The sequence below is a fragment of the Bactrocera latifrons genome, unplaced genomic scaffold (genome assembly GCF_001853355.1).
Source record: "Bactrocera latifrons isolate USDA-ARS-PBARC rearing strain unplaced genomic scaffold, ASM185335v1 scaffold_1, whole genome shotgun sequence".
NCBI classification, from domain to species: Eukaryota; Metazoa; Arthropoda; class Insecta; order Diptera; family Tephritidae; genus Bactrocera; species Bactrocera latifrons.
The window spans coordinates 3,174,951-3,197,091 of record NW_017534407.1 but is presented as its reverse complement, the minus strand read 5'-3'; the positions used below and the strand labels follow the sequence as shown (position 1 = coordinate 3,197,091).

Here is a 22,141-nt window from a genome sequence, read left to right as displayed (position 1 = left end):
AAAAAAAAAACAACAATAACTATTTGCAAAATTAGCTAAAGCACATAAAAAAATTAATAGAAAATAATTTTATTTTTTTAATTTTTTCTTTTGATTTTGTAAATAGCTTTTATACAACATTCTCTGCCTAAAGAGTTTTAAGGTGTTCGAAAATTGTTGAGTGTATCCATGAAAGTACTCCAGCAAGCTGGCATACCGTATGTGGCATGAGGAAGTCATGTCGAAATGCTTTTGTGTTTGTTTTTGTTTGTTTGTGTATATTTTGGGCTTCTTGCTGCTCGCACAATTGAAATTCGCTCACCATTTGTTGCTGCGCTGCCATTAAATATGGTTGTACCGGCAATATTAGCAGATTCCAACTAAAATAACAACAACAAGGAATATTGCCACATATAATGGCAACAACCCGTCGACAACTGTGTGATACATAAACGCCATCAAAAGCGTTATGGCATAAAGATACGACTAAGAAAAGCGCTCGCACAATTACCCCATTCAACTCGACGTGCCAGCTCAACCGGCTGCTGCTGTTATTGGCTACCGCTTCAGCATTGCTACGAGGACGGTGCGATATGTACTTAACCTAGAAGAGAAAATAGAATTTTTATGTTTCTCTACAGAGTCTACTTAAACTCGATGCTCAAGCGATTCTCTATCTTCTTTCACTTGTCTGAAAATTAAAGCAATTCGGCGTCGGAATCGACTTATGATCGTTAGTCGACATAAATAGATCGGCCTTTTGAGTCTCAGAAAACGGTGTCCATTACTCTTCTGGTCGATATTAAATTCCTGACTCTCTACGGAGACAAACCACCAGGTGCAGTCCGTTGTTTTGACTGTTCCTTGTGTTCTGGTTTATACTAAAGGATCCATATTTCAGTACCGCTAAGGAAACACACTGTAAAACCTTCAGATTGCGTTGAAACAGTGCTAAGCCGGCGGTGAAGTGAACTCAAAGTTCAGTCTGTTGTCCGAAGTGAGCAAATACGTCACTCAACCCGACGAAAACTTTCTCATTTTCGATATTTCTTGTGGGATAGGTCATTACAAGTTGCTAATGGCTGAGACAGTAAAGCCATATTGAAAATCGACGATAAGTGGTTTGCAAATACGAGATCGAGTACTTCTGTCGAGATATGTTGTTGTTGTAGCGGTAGAATTCTGCCGATTTACTTGTCTGCCTGTCTTTGGCCCGATTAAAATCTGGTTACGTAGATGCGACTGTCCTTGAAACTCCTTAAATACAATTTTAACCGTACTCATCTGAGAAAGACAATCAGTAATACCCCTGCATGATTTTCTTACCAAAAATTAAAATAAAATCGTTGAACGGTATTGATCTTCTCCATTTAAAATTAAAATTTGAGCACATGCCCTCGTACATACCTGCGTACTGGTTACTGCTGTTAATGCAGTTGTTGCATTTGGTGTTGTTGTTCTACGGGTATGCAATAGCTGCCAGATGATGGCATTGCGACACTTCTGTTTGCCCACCATGGTAGCACCGGCATGTAATCATCATGTACATCTGGTTGTCTTACAAATAGTCGGCCATCCACAGCGTGTCTTAAGCAAATCTACGAAGATTTTGCAATGTGTATTCGTGCCGGTGCATTCTTTTTTATTCTTAGAAAAAATGCAAAAAATACCGGATCGTTTGTGGTGTAAATTACGATCGTTCAACGATTGAAATTGCCCACTGGGCGCTCTTCTGCTATTGCAATTGCTCTTGGTCAGTTAAGCTGCCGGCTAACATCTGCGGATGCTGTTTGTTTTTGACGTTGGCGTTGTTATGCGCTTAGTTGCTAATACCCTCTAATATTTGCGATTTAAGTCCGCTCCTCAAGTACAAAACCAACATTTGCCTATATTGCAGAAGTTGCCACTGCGTGTTTTGCAAACGCTTCACACTCGGCTGGTCTGATTTATTATGCGCAAAGATGTTCGCCGGACGCACAAGTCCACCTTCAGGTAAGTGCACACCTACAGAACGCGTTGGTATGCTCATCAAAGCATATATACTTATATATAGATTAGTACATTTACAAGTATATTTTAAGGTATTTTATTATTAGGGTGTAGCTTATTTGGCAGTTGAATTATATTCTATAAGATATGCCTTATAAGAGGCACATACATATGTAGTCAGACATATCAACAATTTCAGATGAATATTATAAATTTCGAAGTTTTTAAAAAATTCAGTTATCGTTTTCTTAGGTATTGCGACTTTTTCTCTACGCGGCAGTTTTCAAAATTATTCAATTTTTAATTTTTTTCAAACCGTAGAACATTGTTAGGACAATGGCTTCCAGAGCGAACATTTTTTAGAAGTTATCTACGGCGGAGGCCGGAATCACTACAGCATTGGGATCCTTCACTTTTATTGCCAAATCAATATCAAAGCTTTAAACAATACACAATGCGTATAAGATTGGTGAGATGGCTAAGAATCTGATTGGCATGTAGAAATGCAGACTTTTACACTAAAATTAAATTTAAAAAAAATTTTATTTCTAAGGAAGAGATAACTCCAAATAGATTATTATATATATTAGAGCACTCATATGGCTCCAAAAGAGAAACAGATTTTTTAAAGGTGATCTATTTCTAGATTCTGTATTTTATCATTCGAAATCGAAATAGCATCCTTTGAGATTCATGTTTTTGAAGGTTATTCCTTGAAATGTTGACCGTGGCTACATCTCCGATAGTTAATCCGTGGAGTCCCATTTTCGAAGACTCGTTTGAGCATTTCCACTAGTAACTAGCAAATGCCATGAGTGATTCTTTGCTCCAAGACCTCCAAGACCATGAAATTATCTTCTCACCGAAGTGTCCTCTCAATAAATTCATTGATTGATGCGATATGTGGGAAGTGGCACCGTCCTTTTGAAACCAAATGTCGCCTAGATAACAAGCTTCAAATTCTGGTATCAAATAGTCGGTTATCATGTCGCGAAAACAGTTGCCATTGATGGCATCATTTTAGAAGAAATATGGACCGATGATTCCACAGGCTCAAAAACCACATCAAACTGTTGTGTTTTTTCTGGGTGAAATTACAGCTGTTAACATCTTCATGTTGCTCTTTGTTCTACATGCGGCAATTTTGCTTGTCTACCTCATGGTTGAAGAAAATTTTGCTCGAAAACGTCGGGCCTTCTTGGAACTTTTCAAGGGTTCATAGAGGGAAGCGGATACGGTTCTTGCACAATTTGGTTTGCTTTCAATTTAAGATCCCGAATTAAAATGCGCTAAATCGTTCCATACGTCACTCCGAGTTGCTGCGAACAGCGCCGAATCGACTCTCTTCGTGTATACTCACAGCTACGGTATCCAAAACAACGGTATAATCTTTGAAGTAATGGTTCAGCTCGAGCTGACGGTTTAAAATCTCGTCTTTGTGAAGTGTATTAAAGCTTCGGTATAGTCGAAGTTAAAGTTTTTTCAGAGTTGTAACAATTAGAGGCCCCACTTCAGGCCCGATTGTCAATGTTTTTATTATTTTGTGATACGTTGTCTYGTTCTTCTTCTTCAAGTGAGACTATTTTTCTGCATTTTCCTTTAAATGTTGCAACAATCATTTATAATTGTAATTTAAAGGGCTATTTCCTTATCTAGATATTATGTTTTTGTGTAGTTGTGTCTTCCCACTCTTAGTTTTCGATTCACGGGTTTGGTTCGGATGACTGGGGTTCTGGAGTGAATACATGAATCTATGTTTCGTATATCGTATATTTTTTCACAATTTGCACACAGTATTTGCATAAAAAAAATATCCAACACGTTGCTTTAGTTCTATAGTCATTTAATATATTGTTTCAGGATCCTTTTTTGCCTTAGTCTATAGTGAGTTAGGGAGAGAAGTGCAGTTTTCACAAAATACCTAAACTTGCCCCCCTCAAAGTACTAAATTAAGTCGAATATCAGGCAATATTCATAGACTGATATTGTGAAGGTAAGGTTTTATTATAGAGCATATAAATACTCTGATACGATACAAATATTTCAGATGACATGATGATATAAATTGTGAATTTTTCCTTATAAACTGGAAAGAAAAAGTTAGTACTTTGCCGTTTTCAAAATTATTCAGATTTTTGGAAACCCTACTTGGAAACCTTCCCTTTTTCTACTATGATAACTCACATTCATATTTGTTGAGACAAGCTAGAATTTTAAATTCATTTGGACTATAAACTCATTAAAATTCAATTATAGCGATTTATTTCCAAATTTTTAAGACTATTTGTCTGGCTGTCAAACTATCTGTGGAGATAAGGCAGTTATGACATGGACCCAAAAGCCTTTGTAAGTGAATATAAGAAGCATGTTACCTTTATTATATGTATAATAATTGGTGAATATTTTATAAACACACAGACAGCTTGAAACTTATGTAAATAAAATGTTGAAAAAAAACGCACACCCTAGCACATATGTATATTTAGAAGTGTGCATATAAAAGTAGTTTGCTTAGTGGACTTCTTGCGATGAATAATGTAGATATTGAAACTATGGTATTAGCTTGAGCGATTGACCGTTCATTGAAGAATTTTAAACAATATTTTAATAATTTTATTTGTGTTTAATTGAATTTTTAAATGCTTTGCAATTAGTCGCTTTACATTTACTTAAACAGGTACATACAAAATGGATGCATGTGGTCATACTTAGCTGTCCAAAAAGATTGATGCGCTTATCAACCTTGACATGACATTACTAAATGTTGGGCCATTGGAATTTCAATTACATAATTTACAACTAAGCAATAATAACACATGTTTTTAATCCCAAAAGTGTTGTATGAGCTTTATTATTCAATACTTAAATTCAGAAGTAAAAAAATAAAAAAAGTGGTGTGTCTGGCACTAAGCAGGGCAGAAGTATGTAGAAGATCAGTGGATTTAATACGAATATTATTGAATGCTACAAGAAGAAGATGAGAAGAAAATTGTATGTATAATGTTTATTTCAGAACTAAATATCGGTTTTAATCATTATTTAATTTGTTATGGCGGAAGAATGATGGATTGTTCTTTGTGTTACCTGTCATGTTGAAAATTTCTGAATATCGTGTAAGAGCTCAAGACGGGGTACATTAGTGTCGTTTTCAACTGGATTGCTGAAAACGGCAATTCCATAAATCCTAGCGGCACCGAACTGGTTTTATTCACTTCTTCTTTATTGGCGCAGACATCGCTTATACGATTGTAGCCAAGTTAACAACAGAGTGGAGGTTTTCCTGTTCCTCTACTTCCCCCGGCGGGTATTGCGTCGAATACTTTCAGAGCTGTCCATACGTATACATAATCCATCCAGCGCAGCCGCTGTGTCTTGATTCGATGAACTATATCGATGTCGTCGTATATCTCATACAGCTCATCATTCCATCAAATGCGATGTTCGCCGTGGCCAACGCGCAAAGGATCATAAATCTTTCGCAGAACTTTTCTCTCGAAAACTCGTAACGTCGACTCATCAGTTTTTTATCATCGTCCAAGCGTCTGCATCATATAGCAGAACGGGAATAATGAGTGATTTATAGAGTTTGGTTTTTGTTCGTCGAGAGAGGACTTTACTTCTCAATTACCTACTCAATTTGAAGTAGCACCTGTTGGCAAGAGTTGCTTTTATTCACTAGGAAGTGTAAAATATTAGAGGTGTATTTACCATCAATGAGAGGAAAATTTCTTCCGATTCCTAACAAAGTTAAGTATCTACAGCTCATCCCAGACAAGAAGTTTCAATGGAAACCAAAAATCGAGGAAAGATTAAGAGAAGCATCGGTTTCTTTGTACTGCTGCTGAAAGTGAAGCCATAGTTAGGCCCATAACGTTCTATAGCATATTTGTTTGGTTGAAGTCGCACACACTCACTCACGAAAAATGGCTTCCTGTATAAATCAGTAGTGGATGTAGCTACGAAGTGTATGACATGATACTTAGATAACTGCGAGCGTGGGCACTCTAAAACCTAACCTTGGGTATCGCTTTGATAATTTACCTTCGAGGTATGAGAACGAGTGACTCCACCTTGTACGGATAGGTCAAAGCTTGCTGGAAGGGTTGGTGGAGGAATACACTGTTCATTATCTCCAGTTTTAGGCTTCTTGACCACGCCAGTGTTTTCCAAGCTTAGGTGAATGCCATAAAGGTGACAGTAAACCTACTGCTCCGGAGCGCAACCACCTTTAAAGTGGTGAATATCCATTCAGATAGTGGAGCAGCGATGTAAGTCTTCAGTTCGATGATTGTGTGATCAAAACTAATGAAAGGCGAGTATTTTATGATTTGACTGGTTTTGGTGCCTGACCACTGCGATTTTGCAGGAAATTGTAAGGCAGATATTGTTGCTTAGTCGGTCACCTTAGTTTTAATAACTGCGGAATGGGAATCGGTAGGAACCGGTATGAACTGGTAGGAACGGGAACTTCTTTGACTCAGCGTATCGTAGGAGGTTCAGGAAACTTTTCGCTTTAGCTTCATTTTTCAGTGGTTGCGGGAGTTCTGAGTGGGCACGGTCCGATTGAGATTTATGCAGTAAGATTGAATATCTTACCGAATGCCAATTGCATCAGCTGTTTGGAAGAATATAATATACTTCCCCCTCGAATGCCCCACTTATGCAAGATCAATGTAAAATTACTTAAGATGTGATACTTTTAAGTAGACAACTAGGTGAAATTGCAAAATTAAAAATAAAACACCTAAACAGGTTTGTGATGGGTTCAGGGCGTTTTTGTCGATAGTTGATATGGGCGTTACAAAAATCATGGCAAACTTAAGGGGTTACATGGGTTTACGGGTTTCAACAGACCGAAGTTTTGGTTGTCTTATTAAATTCTACAATATCTCGAGAATATTGAATATTGTCATAGATTTTCAAGTTGATCCGAGTAATTGTTTCAGAGATACAGCCTTCAGAACTTTTGCACTCTAGACTAGCTAAGCTATGTGCATCGTCTTTAAACACGCTTTTCTGGAAGCTTTGTTTTTGAAGTCGGTTGACAAGATTTTTCGAGAACTAGTCAAATGATCCTCATGAAATTAGGCACAGATCTTTAAAATACAATTCTAAAGATTTGGACGACGGATTTTTATTTAATTATGTAAAAATGTTTGCTAAAAATCGAATTATCAGCTTTTTTTCTTCGTACAAGTTCTAAGTTAAGGTTTTAAACTAGAACACGTATTTTTCCACTTTAGATAATCTTGTAAGAAGTTATCCTGCCAACTCGGGCTCAACTTTTTTCCGAGGTATCGCAATGGCCGAGTTTAAAGTATTTTTTTTTAATTTCAGAATTTTTAATATTTAATTTTTTATATATATGAGAAAAAATGTTGAAAAAAACTGTTTTTAACCCGAGGATAGTGTGGGTATAATTATGACTGAACTGTATTTAATTGTTTACGATAAGCTTACTGGACCATTCGAAAATACCTCTTGTAGCACTTTATTGTGCTCTTGGTGAGATGTCTTTAAGGCTATATTTTTTATATTTTTGACATAGTTAAAAGCACTAATTTTTCTTAAAACATTTTCGCTCCAACGCCTGTAAGGTATTCATACAATTTATTGCTCAATTTTAATAAATTTTTTAAGCATTGAACTTCACTTCAAATATTTCTTGAATTAAGTGTTTTAAATATACTTCTCCAACTGAACTCGTTGAATACCTACTATTCATATGAATAGCTTTGTTTTAGAAAAGTTACTACTTTTAAAACTATCCTTACCTTAAAGAAATATTCTCTTGGTTTCCATGCAGCTATTCTGAAATTTTAATTTTAACATATTTCCAACAGCGGCTATATTTTATCGAGTTTGTTGCTTAAGTCTTTTGATTTCACTTTTTTTTCGATTACTCGATTCAAACCATTAAATACGCTGTCATTAGTTATTGGTTAAGCGACTGGTTTAATGATCATCCATAAATGCAAGGATGATGTTAAGAATGCAACCAGTTCCAGTGAAAAAATTTATACAAGTTAATATATGTAAATGTATGAATGAAAAGACCCATACACATTGCAATTTGTTCACGGTAACAGCAATTTCTCACGAGGAGCAGTGGCTGTGCTGAGCGCAAAGGCACAACATTATACTCGTAAAACATTACGACTAGTTTTGAGGTGAAAGGCTGAAAATTGTTCCCCAATTGCAATATCTCAAAGAGTCAGTGAAATAGCACACAGCAATAGCCACTCAAGCAAAGGCAAAGCTTGCCAAAATAAGAGCAAACTCAACGACTTACAAATAAGTCCAGCTCGGTGGCAAAGAGCAAGCAATCAGTTCCAGAGAGCGACGAACAGTTTACGGTTTTACGAATAGCAATGCCAACATTTAGTACGTCGAAAGCCAAGCAAGCATGCAGAGAGACGGCAGCTCGCTAGATAGTAGTGGAATATATTTTGATTTTGCCACCAAGCAAGCGACAAGCATTATTTAAGATGTTAACAGCGTGATTGTCAACGCGCGAATGCCAAAAGATCGCCGCAGCATCAGTGCGAAGAGGCAAAAGTGGCAATGAGAAACTTGGTGAGCGCAACGAAGCTACAGTTAGTGAGCGTTAATAAACGAAGACAGTGAGAGAGCGCACACCAAAGAGAGTGAATGTATTGCAATTTTCAAAGCTTCAAGTAGAGGCAGAGCAGAGAGCGCATGTGCTGTATGTGTATGTAGTACTCGGAGTTATCGCGCTGGAATTTCATGGCTAATAAGTGCATGCGAACGCATTTGGTCAAGCAGCGCTTACCACCCGCTGGTAGTCATTAATGCAGCAGCAACAATACAACAATAAGAACAACGCTATTGATAAGCAATTTCACTCTCTTACGTCCAAAACTACGAACTTTTGTGCAAAGACCAGCTGTGGCGCGCATGCGCAGCATTTACATTACAAATTTCAAAGCTTCGACTTAATCAAGTGTAACGAACGAAGTGAAGCATCGCGTACAGCGTGCTACGAACAACATTTTTTATTCAAGTCAACAACAACAACACACCATTTACGGTGAAGAAAGGCGGTGTTGTGTTTGCATTAATTTTTTCTTTGGGTTTTTTTTATTAGTTGCTGTTATTTAATAATCGAAAATACTACGTCGCTGAAATATGAATAAACGAATATGCTTTCTTCGGCGCGGCCTTAATTAATCCGTTGGATAATAATGACACAAACATATGCACATGCATATAGGTGGGACTGGTGGAAGTCGAAACGATAGACAGCAACGAGTGGCCAGTGTGCGCTTCAACAGCTAAGCGTCAGCGGCCTCATTAGCGCCTTTTGTCGCAACGAATTGTGGTTGTTTTTCGATTTTGTGTTTTTTTTTTATTTTCTTTGGAAATTTTATTTCTCATAATTTGTTGCATTTGAATATTGTCAACAGAATGTTTAGAAAGCGTTTTGATTAGTCGCAGATTTACATGCATAAAATATTCCAATTTAGTTTTGGTCGTCAAGCCGGTTGGACGAGTGCGTCGCAGGCGAAAGTGAGAGTGGTGTGCAGTGGTGAAGGTGTTTCATTGGTGCAGAAATAAGCAGTGACCGCGGAGAAATGTAACACGCGGCGCAGCCAGCTGTAACGGAACAGGTACAATAATATAATCTATACAAGTTAGCCAGACGGCCAGCCTGAATCCAGATAAGCGACAGTTAAAGGCTAGTGGACGCGACGGCGATAAACTTGTTTTCGGTGTGTTAGTGACGTAACGCGTGTGTGGTGTCTTCCGCGCATTTGTTTACTATTGACTTGAAAATTTCGTTAACGATTTGATAAATAAACGATGCATAGTAATCAGATGCAAGCGCATAGTTATACAACAACAGTTAGTATAAAAAATGCAGATTTTACAACAAAAAATGTTATAAAAAACTTAAATATTACAACAAAAAATATCATTTAAAAATGTTAATATTACAACAACAACAACAATAGCAAATGTTAAAAACAAATTTATATTACAACAATAAATACTACGAAAAATTAAAATATTACAGCAACAACTATTCTACAACTACAAAAATATATTGAAAGCGCGTCAAGTTTTCAACTTGCTGTGAACAAATTTCTAATGCGCTAGATGCCTTAGTTATAGCCAACGAACCCTGTTATTAATTTGGATTTCGAGCATCGAGCGTCGAGTGGTTAAGTGCGTCACGTTACCGCATAGCTGCCTGCGCTTTGAGACGCCGCCTAAACGCTGCACGAGCAGCGACTTTACCTTGAACAGCATTTTCGCTACGAAACACAGCGAGTGGAGCGCATTCCGCGTGCGCCGGTCTAACGGTCAGTCACACTTTTAAGCAGTCAGTCATCAAAAGCGCCAGATATTTAAAAAAGTCATCACTACATCTTAAATAATATTTAAAATAATAATATAAATAGTTATAACAATAAAAAATATATATATATCTATAAAAATAATTAAAAAAAAAAAAAATTAATTAAAAAAACATAAGTAATAATAAAAATATTTCAACACTAAAAAATAATTTTAATACTAAAAAAGTAATAAAATAAAATTAATTTAAAATAAAACTAAAATTAAACGTGAATTCTTCAGTGCAATATTTTTAAGATAAAAAACAAAAACAAATTGATTCACCATAATGTCACGCATATCGGTATTGCTCATGCTCTTATCACTGGTCATTATCAACTCCGGCGACAGCAATCACAGCAGCAGCAACAACCACAACCACAATTATAGCAGAATTCAGACATTTCCTCAGCCATTCAGTAGCGCCAACGGCACAAAAGTCGTCAATCATCCAGTTTCTAGTTCAACAATTGCGGCATACAATGGCGAAGAAACACGCGCACAACAACAGCAGCAAAAGCAACCAACTCATCATCTGCAGCAACAACAGCAGCTTGCGCAGCGCGACAAAAGAGGTGAGTTTTATTAGAATTAGTATTAATAAAGTATTCCGCATTTTATTCTAATTTATTAGCCAAGCAAACCAAGTATTAGGGTGACCGCTATATCACAAGCTGTGTTCTGGTATTTCAGTTTTTGGCCTAAAAAACATTATCTAACGTTATCAAGTGTTTTATTTGCGATTTAAACCGAGCCAACTTTTTTCCCATTTTTTACATGAAATTTTTTGATATTTCGCATTACATTTTTTATCTCCGAAGTAAATAAAACAACAAAATTTAAGATAATAGTATTCAATACAACATTTTTCATTCTAAAAATATTTCTTATAGATTTTTTTTGTCAGAAAAATATTCCTTTACAAGTTATAAGCAATTAAAATTAAACAGCTAAAGTACTGCATTCATAGTGTATACCATGTCGTATGAGCAACACAAAATCACTTCAATGAAGGCTCCGTACATTTGTTGTAAAATGTAAACTGTGTATAACTTTTAGAAGGGTGGTTTTGTGGCAAAAATGTGCAGGCTTATTTGTAGTGCAGAAAATTTAGTATTAGTATACATTGTGACAAAAGAGTACCCGGAAATTGTACATAAAGTACAAAATATTTAATTAGTCATCAATGTTTATTTTGTTACCTTGAAAGTAATCCCCTCAAGGTGTAATACACTAATGCCAACAATTTTTCCAGTTCTCGAAACACTTTTTAGAAGGTCTTTTTGGGATGGTATTCAGTTTCATCAGCGAATATTGTTTTATCTCTTCGATCGACTGAAAACGGGCTCCACGAAGCGGTAATTTCAGTTTGGGGAACAAGAAAAAATTATACGGAGCCAAATTTGGTGAATAGGGTGGTTGACCGATGGTATTCATGGCATGTTTTGCTTTTAAATTCGGTCACTATCGTGACTCGCTACGATTGTGCATCTTCATCATACAAATTCCATGAGTTGTTCTTCCACAATTCCAATCATTTTCGACAGATGTTCTCACACCTCAATAAAGCCAAATATAACTCATTTAACCGTCTGTTCCTCCGGAACAAATTCGTGATAACAAACCACGAATATCGAAAAAAACAGTGGGCCTCTTCTCAATTTTTTTAGGGCTTTGGCGTGGTTGTTTTGGTTATTTCCCATCGGCAGTATAACGCTCTCCATGAGTGCGTTAACGAAATTCGCATGATCGAGGATGTCCAAATAGACATTTTTATAGAACTCCAGCAAGAACGCGTTTCATATCCAAAATATCCACCAAAATCATTCGAACGGACTCTCGAGAGATGTCGTACTCTATTGCCATCTCTCTAACACTTGTCTGACTATTTTCAACCACCATATGTTTTTCTCTTTTAATACTTTTATCTTCTTTAGCGATCTCTCGACCGCCTTTGAAGGCTTTGTATCACTCGTTGGCTGGTTTATTTGATAAAACTAAGTCATCGTACGCCTCTTCCAACATTCGCAAGGATTTTGCATACGAAATTTGGTTCGAAATACAAAATTTGAAACAAATTCTTTGTTGGAGTGTACAAGTGTACAAAACACCCAATTCTATTTAACTGCTAAATCAACTTCTATGCTTGCAGATTTGTACAGCTATGCATCGCATTTAAATTCGAAGTTAATTTAAACTCAACCGGGTCATAAATCTATTTGTCGCGAATTATGTTTGCCCAAATTTGAATTTGTAGTTTTAATTATTTTTAATATCGCGCTTGGTTTTGCATAAGCTTGAACTCCGCTATTGTTTTATATCAGTACATTGCATAAGCTATATTAACACAATTGGGACTAATGCTGCTAGAGTGTCTTAACTGCTCTTTTACTGCAGTGCAGTAAAACGAGTCAAGTTTGGATTTCGGTTTCCGCATTTGCTACAAAAAAATAAAAATAAAAATAAAAATAAAGACGTGTGTGGATGTTTTTTTGCGAACAATACTTTGTTTTAATAGTGAAACATAAATATCTTCTTCAAACATTTGTTCTTCAAATTTGAGCCATACTGGTCAATAGAAACACGCAGTTGTTTAAATTGATTCCACCAAAATTATTTTGTTAGTTTGGTACAATTTGTTTTGCGTTCATATGAAGTTTGATCTCCAAATATCAATTAGAAGCGCGAAAAGATTTGTGTGGTGGTGTTTACAAAGGAAAAAAAATGAGCCATGAGTTTGCCTGAAATTTCGTATCTCGAATTGAATCACGATAACAGAATCGTTAAAAATGTTGCAGCAGTGCTTTGGGGAGTTCACCTTATCATGCCTCTGTTAATAACAAAGAAAAAGTAAAATAAGCAGTGCTTCAAAATCTTTGCCTTACCGTTAAAACCAAATTTTTTCGGAGCATCTGCGCATCTTTTATGAATCGACTCAATATTTTAGTTAGTGTTTTGGATATGAAGCGTGTCAATGCTAGGCTCGTATAAAAAGAATTGAATCCTTTGCAAAAACTACGTCAAGCGGAGTTAGCAAAAGAGATGTTTGATAATGTTGGTGAGAACGTGCATTCATTAAACATATCATTACTGATTACGAGACGTGAGATTAGAAATAAGAAGTCAAGACTGTTCAAAAATTTAACGAATGGTGCTCCAAAAATGTGCCGAAATCGCAACAATCAAAATTCGCTGAAGGCTTTGAAAACCATTCCAGCCAAAAGTTGTAAAAATTGGTGGCCAGAGGAGCAGCTGGAAGTATTTCATCTTGCTCAAAATAATATAACCACCAAATTGAATGAAGGAATAACCACATTGACATAAAGTCGACTAGATTGGTGATAATTACTATGCAAATATTGATATATGTGGAAGCCAATGTAATTCGTCCACATTTTAGGCAGAAACTATAGTAAATGGTGATCCATTTCGAGGTTCCCTACTTTTTTAAAGAAAAACTCAGAAACTTCAACTTGAATGGGTAATGTTTATTATCATTCAAAAGAACATTCTTTGGCATTTATTTTTCGAAGATTATCCCCTTCAACTTTTGGCCACGACTATGTCTGAGATATCACTCCATTGAGTCCAATTTTTGCTGACTTGTTCGAGAATTTCCACTTGAAATTGGCGAATGACAAGCGTGATATTTTGCTCTAATTCACGAAGCGGTATTGTTCGCATAGACTTTAGATATTTGTGGTAGTACACGATCTTGATGGTCAATCGACCGGCTCAAAACGTGAAATTATCTGCTCACCGAAGTGTTCTCTCAATACATTCATTGATTGATGAGATGAAAGATTACACGAGCTTCAATTTCAGCCATCAAATAGTCGGTTCTCATGGCGCAATAATGGTCACCATATACGATTAGGTTCTCACCGGTATTATTTGTAAAGAAATATGGACCGATGATTTCACCAGCCCATAAACCACATTGAGCCAGAAATGGGCCTCATCGCTGAACAAAACTTGGTTCGTTGGATCTTCTTGGAACTTTCCAGGAGCCCTTAGAGGACAGCGATGTCGCTTGGGAAGGTCGAATAACTTTCAATTTAAGATCTCGACGTAAATTGCGTCAAGCCGTTCCATACGTCAGTTAGAGTTGCTGCGATCGGCGCCGAATCGATCCTCTTCGTGTACACTTAATCTGAATCTTAGTAGTTTACGTTTCACTTACACGTCAGATTGCGTGTTTGAATCAAAGTTTGCCGAAAAAATGCCCCAAATAGACTTTAAGCAGAGACTAGAATCGATTAATTTTTATTATTATTGAAATCTTTTCACGGTTAAAACCAAAACAGACTTATAAACAAACATGAGAGGACTGTTTAAGCGCGATGTAAATCAGTAAATACTAGCTTATCGAAAACTTAATATATGCAACTAAATGTAGAGTAGAGTTAGCCAGTTTGCAGACACACTAGTTTAAATACATACATACTCACAATTGTGGTGACAAAAAGCAACCAACGGAAAGCTGTCTGCCTGAATTGCTGATAAAGAATTTTATCAATATGCGCGGAGCCATGACTTATTAAACGAACTGGTTTCGAATAGTGTCTTTCTTTATTTATAATTTGGATATTTTGGTGTTTTCTAGTTTCGGAAGCAGCCGTAAACCGATATTAATGTGCATATATATGTATTAAGTAATGAACAATAAAACTGAAGCAAATTTGGACGTGGATATGTATGGGCAACCATTTGAAGTTTAAGCTTGTGAGCGCATTTGCGATGATGGTGATGATTTCTATTTTGAATTTTTATAACCTGAATAGCATATTTTAAGTTTGTCATGAAGTTTGTAACATTCAAAAGAAAGAGTTGGGGACCCTATTAAGAATATATACAAATGATCAGTGTGATGCGCTGAATCGAATTAGGCATTTAAACTTGAACAAGTGTCTCAATTTTTGAGTTAACGGTCTGAAATTCTATACTCAAGCTTTCCTCCCCAAAAAAAGAAATATTTGGCGGAACGACTAAAATCAGACCACTATATCATATAGCTGCCACACAAACTGATCGGGCAAAAGAAGTTTTTTGTGGAAAAACCACGAATTTTATTATATATATTATTTTTCATATAGTTTCCATACAAGTATAGCCATCAAAATCAGGTTAAACCTCTTTTTATATACCTTTATGCTAGAAAAGATCCACTTATGAAGGGTATTATAATTTCCGTGCAGCGGTAGTTTGAACAGGTTTCTCTTTTTGCGATATACAGACATATTTACATATATAAATTGATAAATTGTATACAACTTTGAAGCTCGAAAGTTGATATCGATTTTATTTCAATATATTTTACTTTTTTATATATTTTTATTTATAATTTTCGACTGAAATATTTGGTAGTATCAGCTGTATTTCTTATTTATTTTTATTTTTTTTTAAGCTCGTACATTAACCTCACCAACAATTAATTAGTCTTGTTTAAAATACCTAAAATATGCAAATTAACGCTGGCGCATTACATTGATTCTGGGGACAAACAAAAGCTTTGGAAATTCCTTAGAATATTAATAATCAAGCTATGCAAATGCCAATGTTGTAACAGTAGCGTCTTTTTTCGGCTCGCGTGCGTTGAGCACAGTAGCTGAATGAACTAATCGGACAAATTACTAAAGGTTATTGAACTCGTTGTTGTTGTATGCCAATCAACTAAATTTTACTAATAACAGTAATTATAGTGGAATGAAGTAATAGACAGAGAAAAAATCATTGGCGCAGACCAGAAGTGCGTGCAAATTAATCACATGACCTTGAAAGTGCTAACAAATTACTACTGATTGCGCAGCTTTTGTTCTTTTTTTTTATAAAATTAATCAAACCAAGCATAGCTCCAACTATTTCATCATTTCTTTTAATATTTGGCAAAGAAAATTTTAAATTTTTACTTTATGCTTTAAAACTAGTATTTTTTTACAAACTTCATTTTTGATAATAAAAAAAAAGCTGAAACAAATGTTCCAGAAAAAATAAAATTTATTGCTTTATACATATTTTTAATTCCCGTTTTGCCATAACCGAAAAAAAATCAAACATGCCCGAATTTTTAATTTTATTGTGGGATTTAGCACATTTGATCTTCTCAGAAAGGAGAACAAAAGCAGAACTGTAATAAAACTAAACTTGTTCAAATAGTAAACATGTTTTTGTTCTACGAAAAATAAATAAGATGAGAAAGCTACTGTATAGATTTAGGTTACTAATATGATATTGTATTTGGTAATCTTCCAGTTCTCGAAATCTTTTTGGGATAGCCTTCAGCGAATTTTGTTGTATTTCTTCGATCGACTGAAAACGGGTTTCACGAAGCGGAAATTTCAGTTTGGGGAACAAGAAAAAATCACACGGAGGAAAATCTGGTAAATGTGTTGGTTGATCGTAGGAATTCATTGTGCTTTGGTTTTAAATTCGATCAAAATACGATGGTGTATTATCATAGTGTAAAATCCATGAATTGTTCTTCCCCAATTTCGTCCAGTTTTGACGGATTTTCTCGCGCAAACGCCTCAATACGGACAAATAGAACTCCTTATTGTCCGTGTGACCCTCCGGAATAAATTCATGATGTACCAAACCAGGAATATCGAAAAAACAATTAACATTCCGAGGATTGTTAACTTGTTAATGGTAATTTTTTTCAGCTTTATCGTGACGAGTCAAGCAAGAATGCGTTTCATACTCAAAAACATCGCATTCAAACGACTCGCGAGAGATGTCGAGCTCTTTTGCTGCCTTTCTAACAGTTGTCTGATTTTTAAGCACCATGTCTTTCACTTTTTTAATAGTTTTATCAGTTGAAGCGGTCGAAGGTCGCCCAGAACGAGGCATGTCTTCAACGATCGCTCGACCGTTATTGAAAGGTTTGTACCGCTGTATATATGATTGTGTTTTTGATAAAACTGAAACACCATAGCTCTTTTTCAATATTCGCAACTTTTCCGCACACGAAATTTGATTAGAAATACAAAATTTTAGAGAAATTCTTTGTTCGACATTTTCATCCATTGTAAAAATCCCATGACACTACTGAGGTGTATCGACTTAGGCAGCTGCTATTAAAAAACTGAGTTCGCGCTCATATTTGGCATAGTAATTAAGCACAGTCCTACAAACTTAGAAACTTTTTTTTTTTAATATCATTTATATTGTAGCGTCTCAATTAAGGCCTTTTGGGATTAGCTGTAGGCAGAGATGAGGAAAAAATATATTTTTAAATAATTTTTTTGCCAGTAAATTATTTTATTTTATAAAAGAAAAAACGAATTACAAATCGATTTAGTTTGACAGTCTTGATTAATCCAGTTCCAACCGAAACTTCTTGCGGTGGAAATTCATCTAAAATCAATCGAATCAAAAAATTATTTTATTAATACAGAGTCCAAAGCTTGACCGATTTTTTTTTAATAAACAAAACGGCGGTCTGAGTAAAATTTTGTTTCAGATCTTTCTTAGAAAACCAACAGTTAGTTGGTTGTAAAAAGAGGAATTAATAAAAAAAACTCCATTGGGTACAAATTTCACTGAAATCTACCGAGCGGTTTTTATGCTACAGTGGTCACAATTTGAAAAAAAAAAAAATTTTTTTGAGAAAAACTAGACATGAAGTTTCACACGAACATTCCGGAGCGCCGCAAACACTTTGGTAATTAACGATGAACTCGAAAAGTATTTGTCGGAGATGATTTTTGAAAATTCTCACTACCGCTAAATTAGAGTGTTTACTCTTAACAAACTCCTCGGGCAATGTGACTCGATGCACGAGTGTAGTTTTTGTAACATAAAAGGGTACAACAAGAACTTTATCCTGATTTTGATTGTTTTGTTTTGTTTATACGGTTATGTGCTATAGGGCTTTGATATGAACTGTTTTTTCAAAAGTTATAGCGTTGTCTAATTTTGGGGTAAGAGATATTTTGTTCCAAAAGATGAGCAGTTTCTGGGAGAGAAAAGAACAAGTGTAAACTTTCAGGTCGATATTTTAAATACCACGTTGATTTTCTTTCTGCTGGGTCTTCCTTTCAGGTGTTGGAAATAGTGTAATAATTGCTATATAAGCTACAATAAATTCTTATAGAATAAATTCAGCCACTATTGGAATTTTGAAAAGCACACCGGCTTTGCCTGCTGCTATCTTCTTTAACTATACGACCTTTATATTTCAACGTAAGGTTAGGTTAGATTAGATGACTGATCAGAGATCGCATGTGGACTAATAAATGTAGTCTTTGTAAAATCACTGAAAATAAGAACTCCCGTGTTCGGACTTACAGATCTGAAAGCCTCTGTAGCTAGTGCTCCTTATGTTTAATGTACAATAATAATTGTATTATTATTTTACAAATAATAAATAAATAAATAAATAATTTGAACTTGAGCATTTGGRTCAATATCACGTAAAAGAGCTCTGTCAATCAATTGCTCGAGCAAGTATCAAATTTAAGTTCGTGCAAAATATACATACTATATAAAATAAGATATGGAAAAATAATGATTAATCAAATTATAGATTTTTTATATATGTATAAGTTTTTTATAGACGATTTGCTCAGTGTGTACTTATAAAATTATCTACATGCAATGACTCAAGCATATCCAAATGCACGTGATATTTCATTAGTTTGTTTAATTATGATAATTAACAGTCTACAGTTCTCTATTTCCCTCTTAATTTGAATATTAGCACGCTTATCACGAACATAAATCAATTTGCCAAAAATATTTCTTGAAGCAAACGATTTTGGCGAGACTGTGAAATTTAATTATATTTTGTTTGAATAGCGGCAAAAAGTGCAAATTTATAGAAGAACTTGAAATGTGAACAATTAGCATAGAAGATTTGGTAATAAATTTAGAGAAGTTCTGAAATATGAACAATTAACATAGAAGATATGGAAATACATTGGCAAAGTTAGATTTTAAAGAGAAAATAAATAAATTTTAAGTGAATCAAAAGCAAATTTGATACAGTAAGTGGTTTCAAAAGTTTTTTATTTAATTACTATCTGGTAAAACCGAAATTTTTTTACGCTAACTTTACTTGAGGAATAACAAATCATAATACGCAGCAATGGCTAACAACGTGGGATCGCTTTAAAAATAATTTAAGGTAGATTGTCCGGTTTAGGTTATTCTGGTTGTCTGATGAATTGTTTAATCTTAAGTTGTCTGATGTATGCATATAAAATGGCTGATACATAATTATAAGCAATAATTATTTAATGTTACTAAAAATTAAATATTCTTATTGACAATGTACTGGTATATCATGTATAGGAATATCTTTTACTAGATGTTTAAAGTTGTTCTAAAAGAAACCCATTTAAACACTGTGATATAGGAAGATATGTTCATCATTTGTCATAATTAAGACTTTTTCTCGAGTTTTGAAATACGCATATAATATCAGTGCTTAGCCTGCAGTTGTATTTCTACAAAGGTGGATAACAAAATTCGAGAAACGGACCCAGAAAGCGACATTCCCACATCTTTGATAACTTGGACAACTGTGTCTTCTCCTAGCGGCAATTGATCCGCGCACATACCTCCTAGGGACATGTGGGTGGAGCTGAGTTACTGGTCTGGTTCCCTTAAACAACTCTTGTCACAGACTGCTATATCGCTGTAGAGTCTTTCAAGAGGCCTTCTCTGAACTCAACTTGTCAAAATTGCAATGAAGAAGATGTGGAATTGTACGAACTCTGCGAATATGCTCAAATTGATATTAGCCGCCTCAATATTTTATTATTTACCTAATAAATAGTTTTCTAATCCAAAAAATTATAATAAAAAAGGTTTGGTTAGAAAGGCCAGTAACGCTAAGTCGGAGATTATATAGTATAATGTCTAAGCTTAGCCTAAATTTCAAAATTTGGCAAAAAAGTTAACCTGTTAAATATAGAGATCATGAAGATGTTGAACATATAGGGTAATTTTTAGGGATATAAAACTGCCTAGAGTTAGACCCTTCAAAAAGCAGCCTTTGTTTCACGGCATTCAACTGTGGTACAGGAGGTGCTTCTGTCTACAAAATGAACCATAACGAGTGTAATACCGGTTTATCATACAGAAGGAAAGTTCAGAAAAGTTCAATAGACGAAAGTCGTTGGCGAGGAGCTCCCGACGTTACTATTTTCGAGGGAAGTCACTACCAAAAGGACGAACTTCAGGAGATAGTTGAGAACTACTCTGGCTCTAGCAAGAAGAACTACAAAGAGATTAAATTAAACAAGCATCACAGTGGAAGAAAATTACGGTGCTTAAAAACAATAAAAAGAATTGGTGCTGAGGCACTTTTATAACCGCAAGTAGATGGTTGATTGGTGTTCTGAGACGAAATTATTCTGAGAAATCAAGGGATGTACCGAAGGTTTTATTCTTCTTTAGCGGTACACAGATAAATAATGTTGCCGTATTTGGAACAATTCGAAAAATAATCTCTACGTTCCTAAAAAATTTACTATTTGGAGTTGTTGGTCGAAGGGGTTTTTTAAAACTGAATATGCAGTCAATATTAATGAACGATTTAGATATATAATCACGACTTTCGTTTGATGATAATAGCTGACTCTTGAAGCCAATGTGGATAAAATAAAGTCGTTTTTCGTTGAATCAAATCTTTTAATAGAAACTCGAGAAATTATTGAAAGATTAAATTTGTCTACGGTGACCGTTCACAAGAACATGAAATGTTTAGTATTAATTGCGAAGCTTGATATATGGGTTTTTCATGTTCTTACAGATCAAAATTTGCTGCGTCGCATTAATGACTGTGAATTGTTTATTAAATGTCAAGAGAGTGACTGATTTTTGAAGCGCATTGTTTTTGATGACAAAAATGTGATTTGCTTACAAGAATGTAAAGCGCAAGAGTTCATAGTCTGAAAAGAATGAATCAGCATAAATCACTTCCAAGGCCGATATTCACCAAAAGGAGGTTTTGTTGTATATATAATGGGAATTCAAAAGCATTTTTTATTTTAAGCTTTGTCCAACAATAATTATATGATTGATTAAGATAATATACTTTTAATAAATCGAACTTTTTGACCGATTGGTTTCGGCTTCATGCTATACAAGGTATAATTGAAATATTTCAATGCAATTGATATTAAAACCTTGAACCAAGTAGCTTGAACCAGCTATGCATAAAGCCACAAATAAACTCTAAATGTTTAATTAGATCGCAAACGGGGTTATAATTATGCTAGTAATAGATACAAGCTGTGTTAAACAATGGGCGGGAACCTTCTTTAATTGAAAGATACCGAAAAATAATAAACAAAGCTCTTTTGTTATCATTATTGCAAAGGGTAAATAAATATGTACAGCCAAAAGCGCGTATAACACCTTACTATAAAAATACAAGTATGTCTATAAGCCAAGCATAAATGCATAAGCACACGAATATACCCATATTATAATATATATGTATATTTGTGCCAAGTCAAGTGTCTAACATTGAAATTTTGATTCAATGCTGTCAGGTGGTTTCTCGTTCTCGCTGCTGCAGCTGTACACGCGACTGTTTACATATGCATGTCTTGGTGTTGTCATATTGTACATGAATGCACGAATTGCCAAACTGAATTTGAATTATGTTTCGGTATTTCCACGCGGATACCGCAAGTGCGGCGATGTTTGCGTTAAGCATGCTGAGGGTCGTTAAGGTCGCGTAACTTCGATAAATCTCTGACACAAGCAGCTACAATGGCTGATGGCACCGGCTATACGGTATGCAGCAATCAGCCAAAACAACAAACATCATAACGAAAGCGACAAAAAAAAAAAAAAA

The 22,141-nt window shown here is 35.2% G+C and overlaps 1 protein-coding gene across 2 annotated transcripts in view; it reads left to right on the top strand.

Moving 5' to 3' along the window:
• The first annotated feature begins 10,558 nt into the window (after window positions 1-10,558).
• Window positions 10,559-22,141, top strand: part of LOC108978192 — a 78,418-nt gene continuing 66,835 nt past the window's right edge. For both annotated transcript variants that reach the window (XM_018948357.1, XM_018948351.1), the window contains exon 1: window positions 10,559-10,904. In XM_018948357.1, coding sequence (XP_018803902.1) covers window positions 10,619-10,904 — 286 coding nt within the window. In that variant the 5' untranslated portion in view covers window positions 10,559-10,618. The remainder of the gene's footprint in view (window positions 10,905-22,141) is intronic.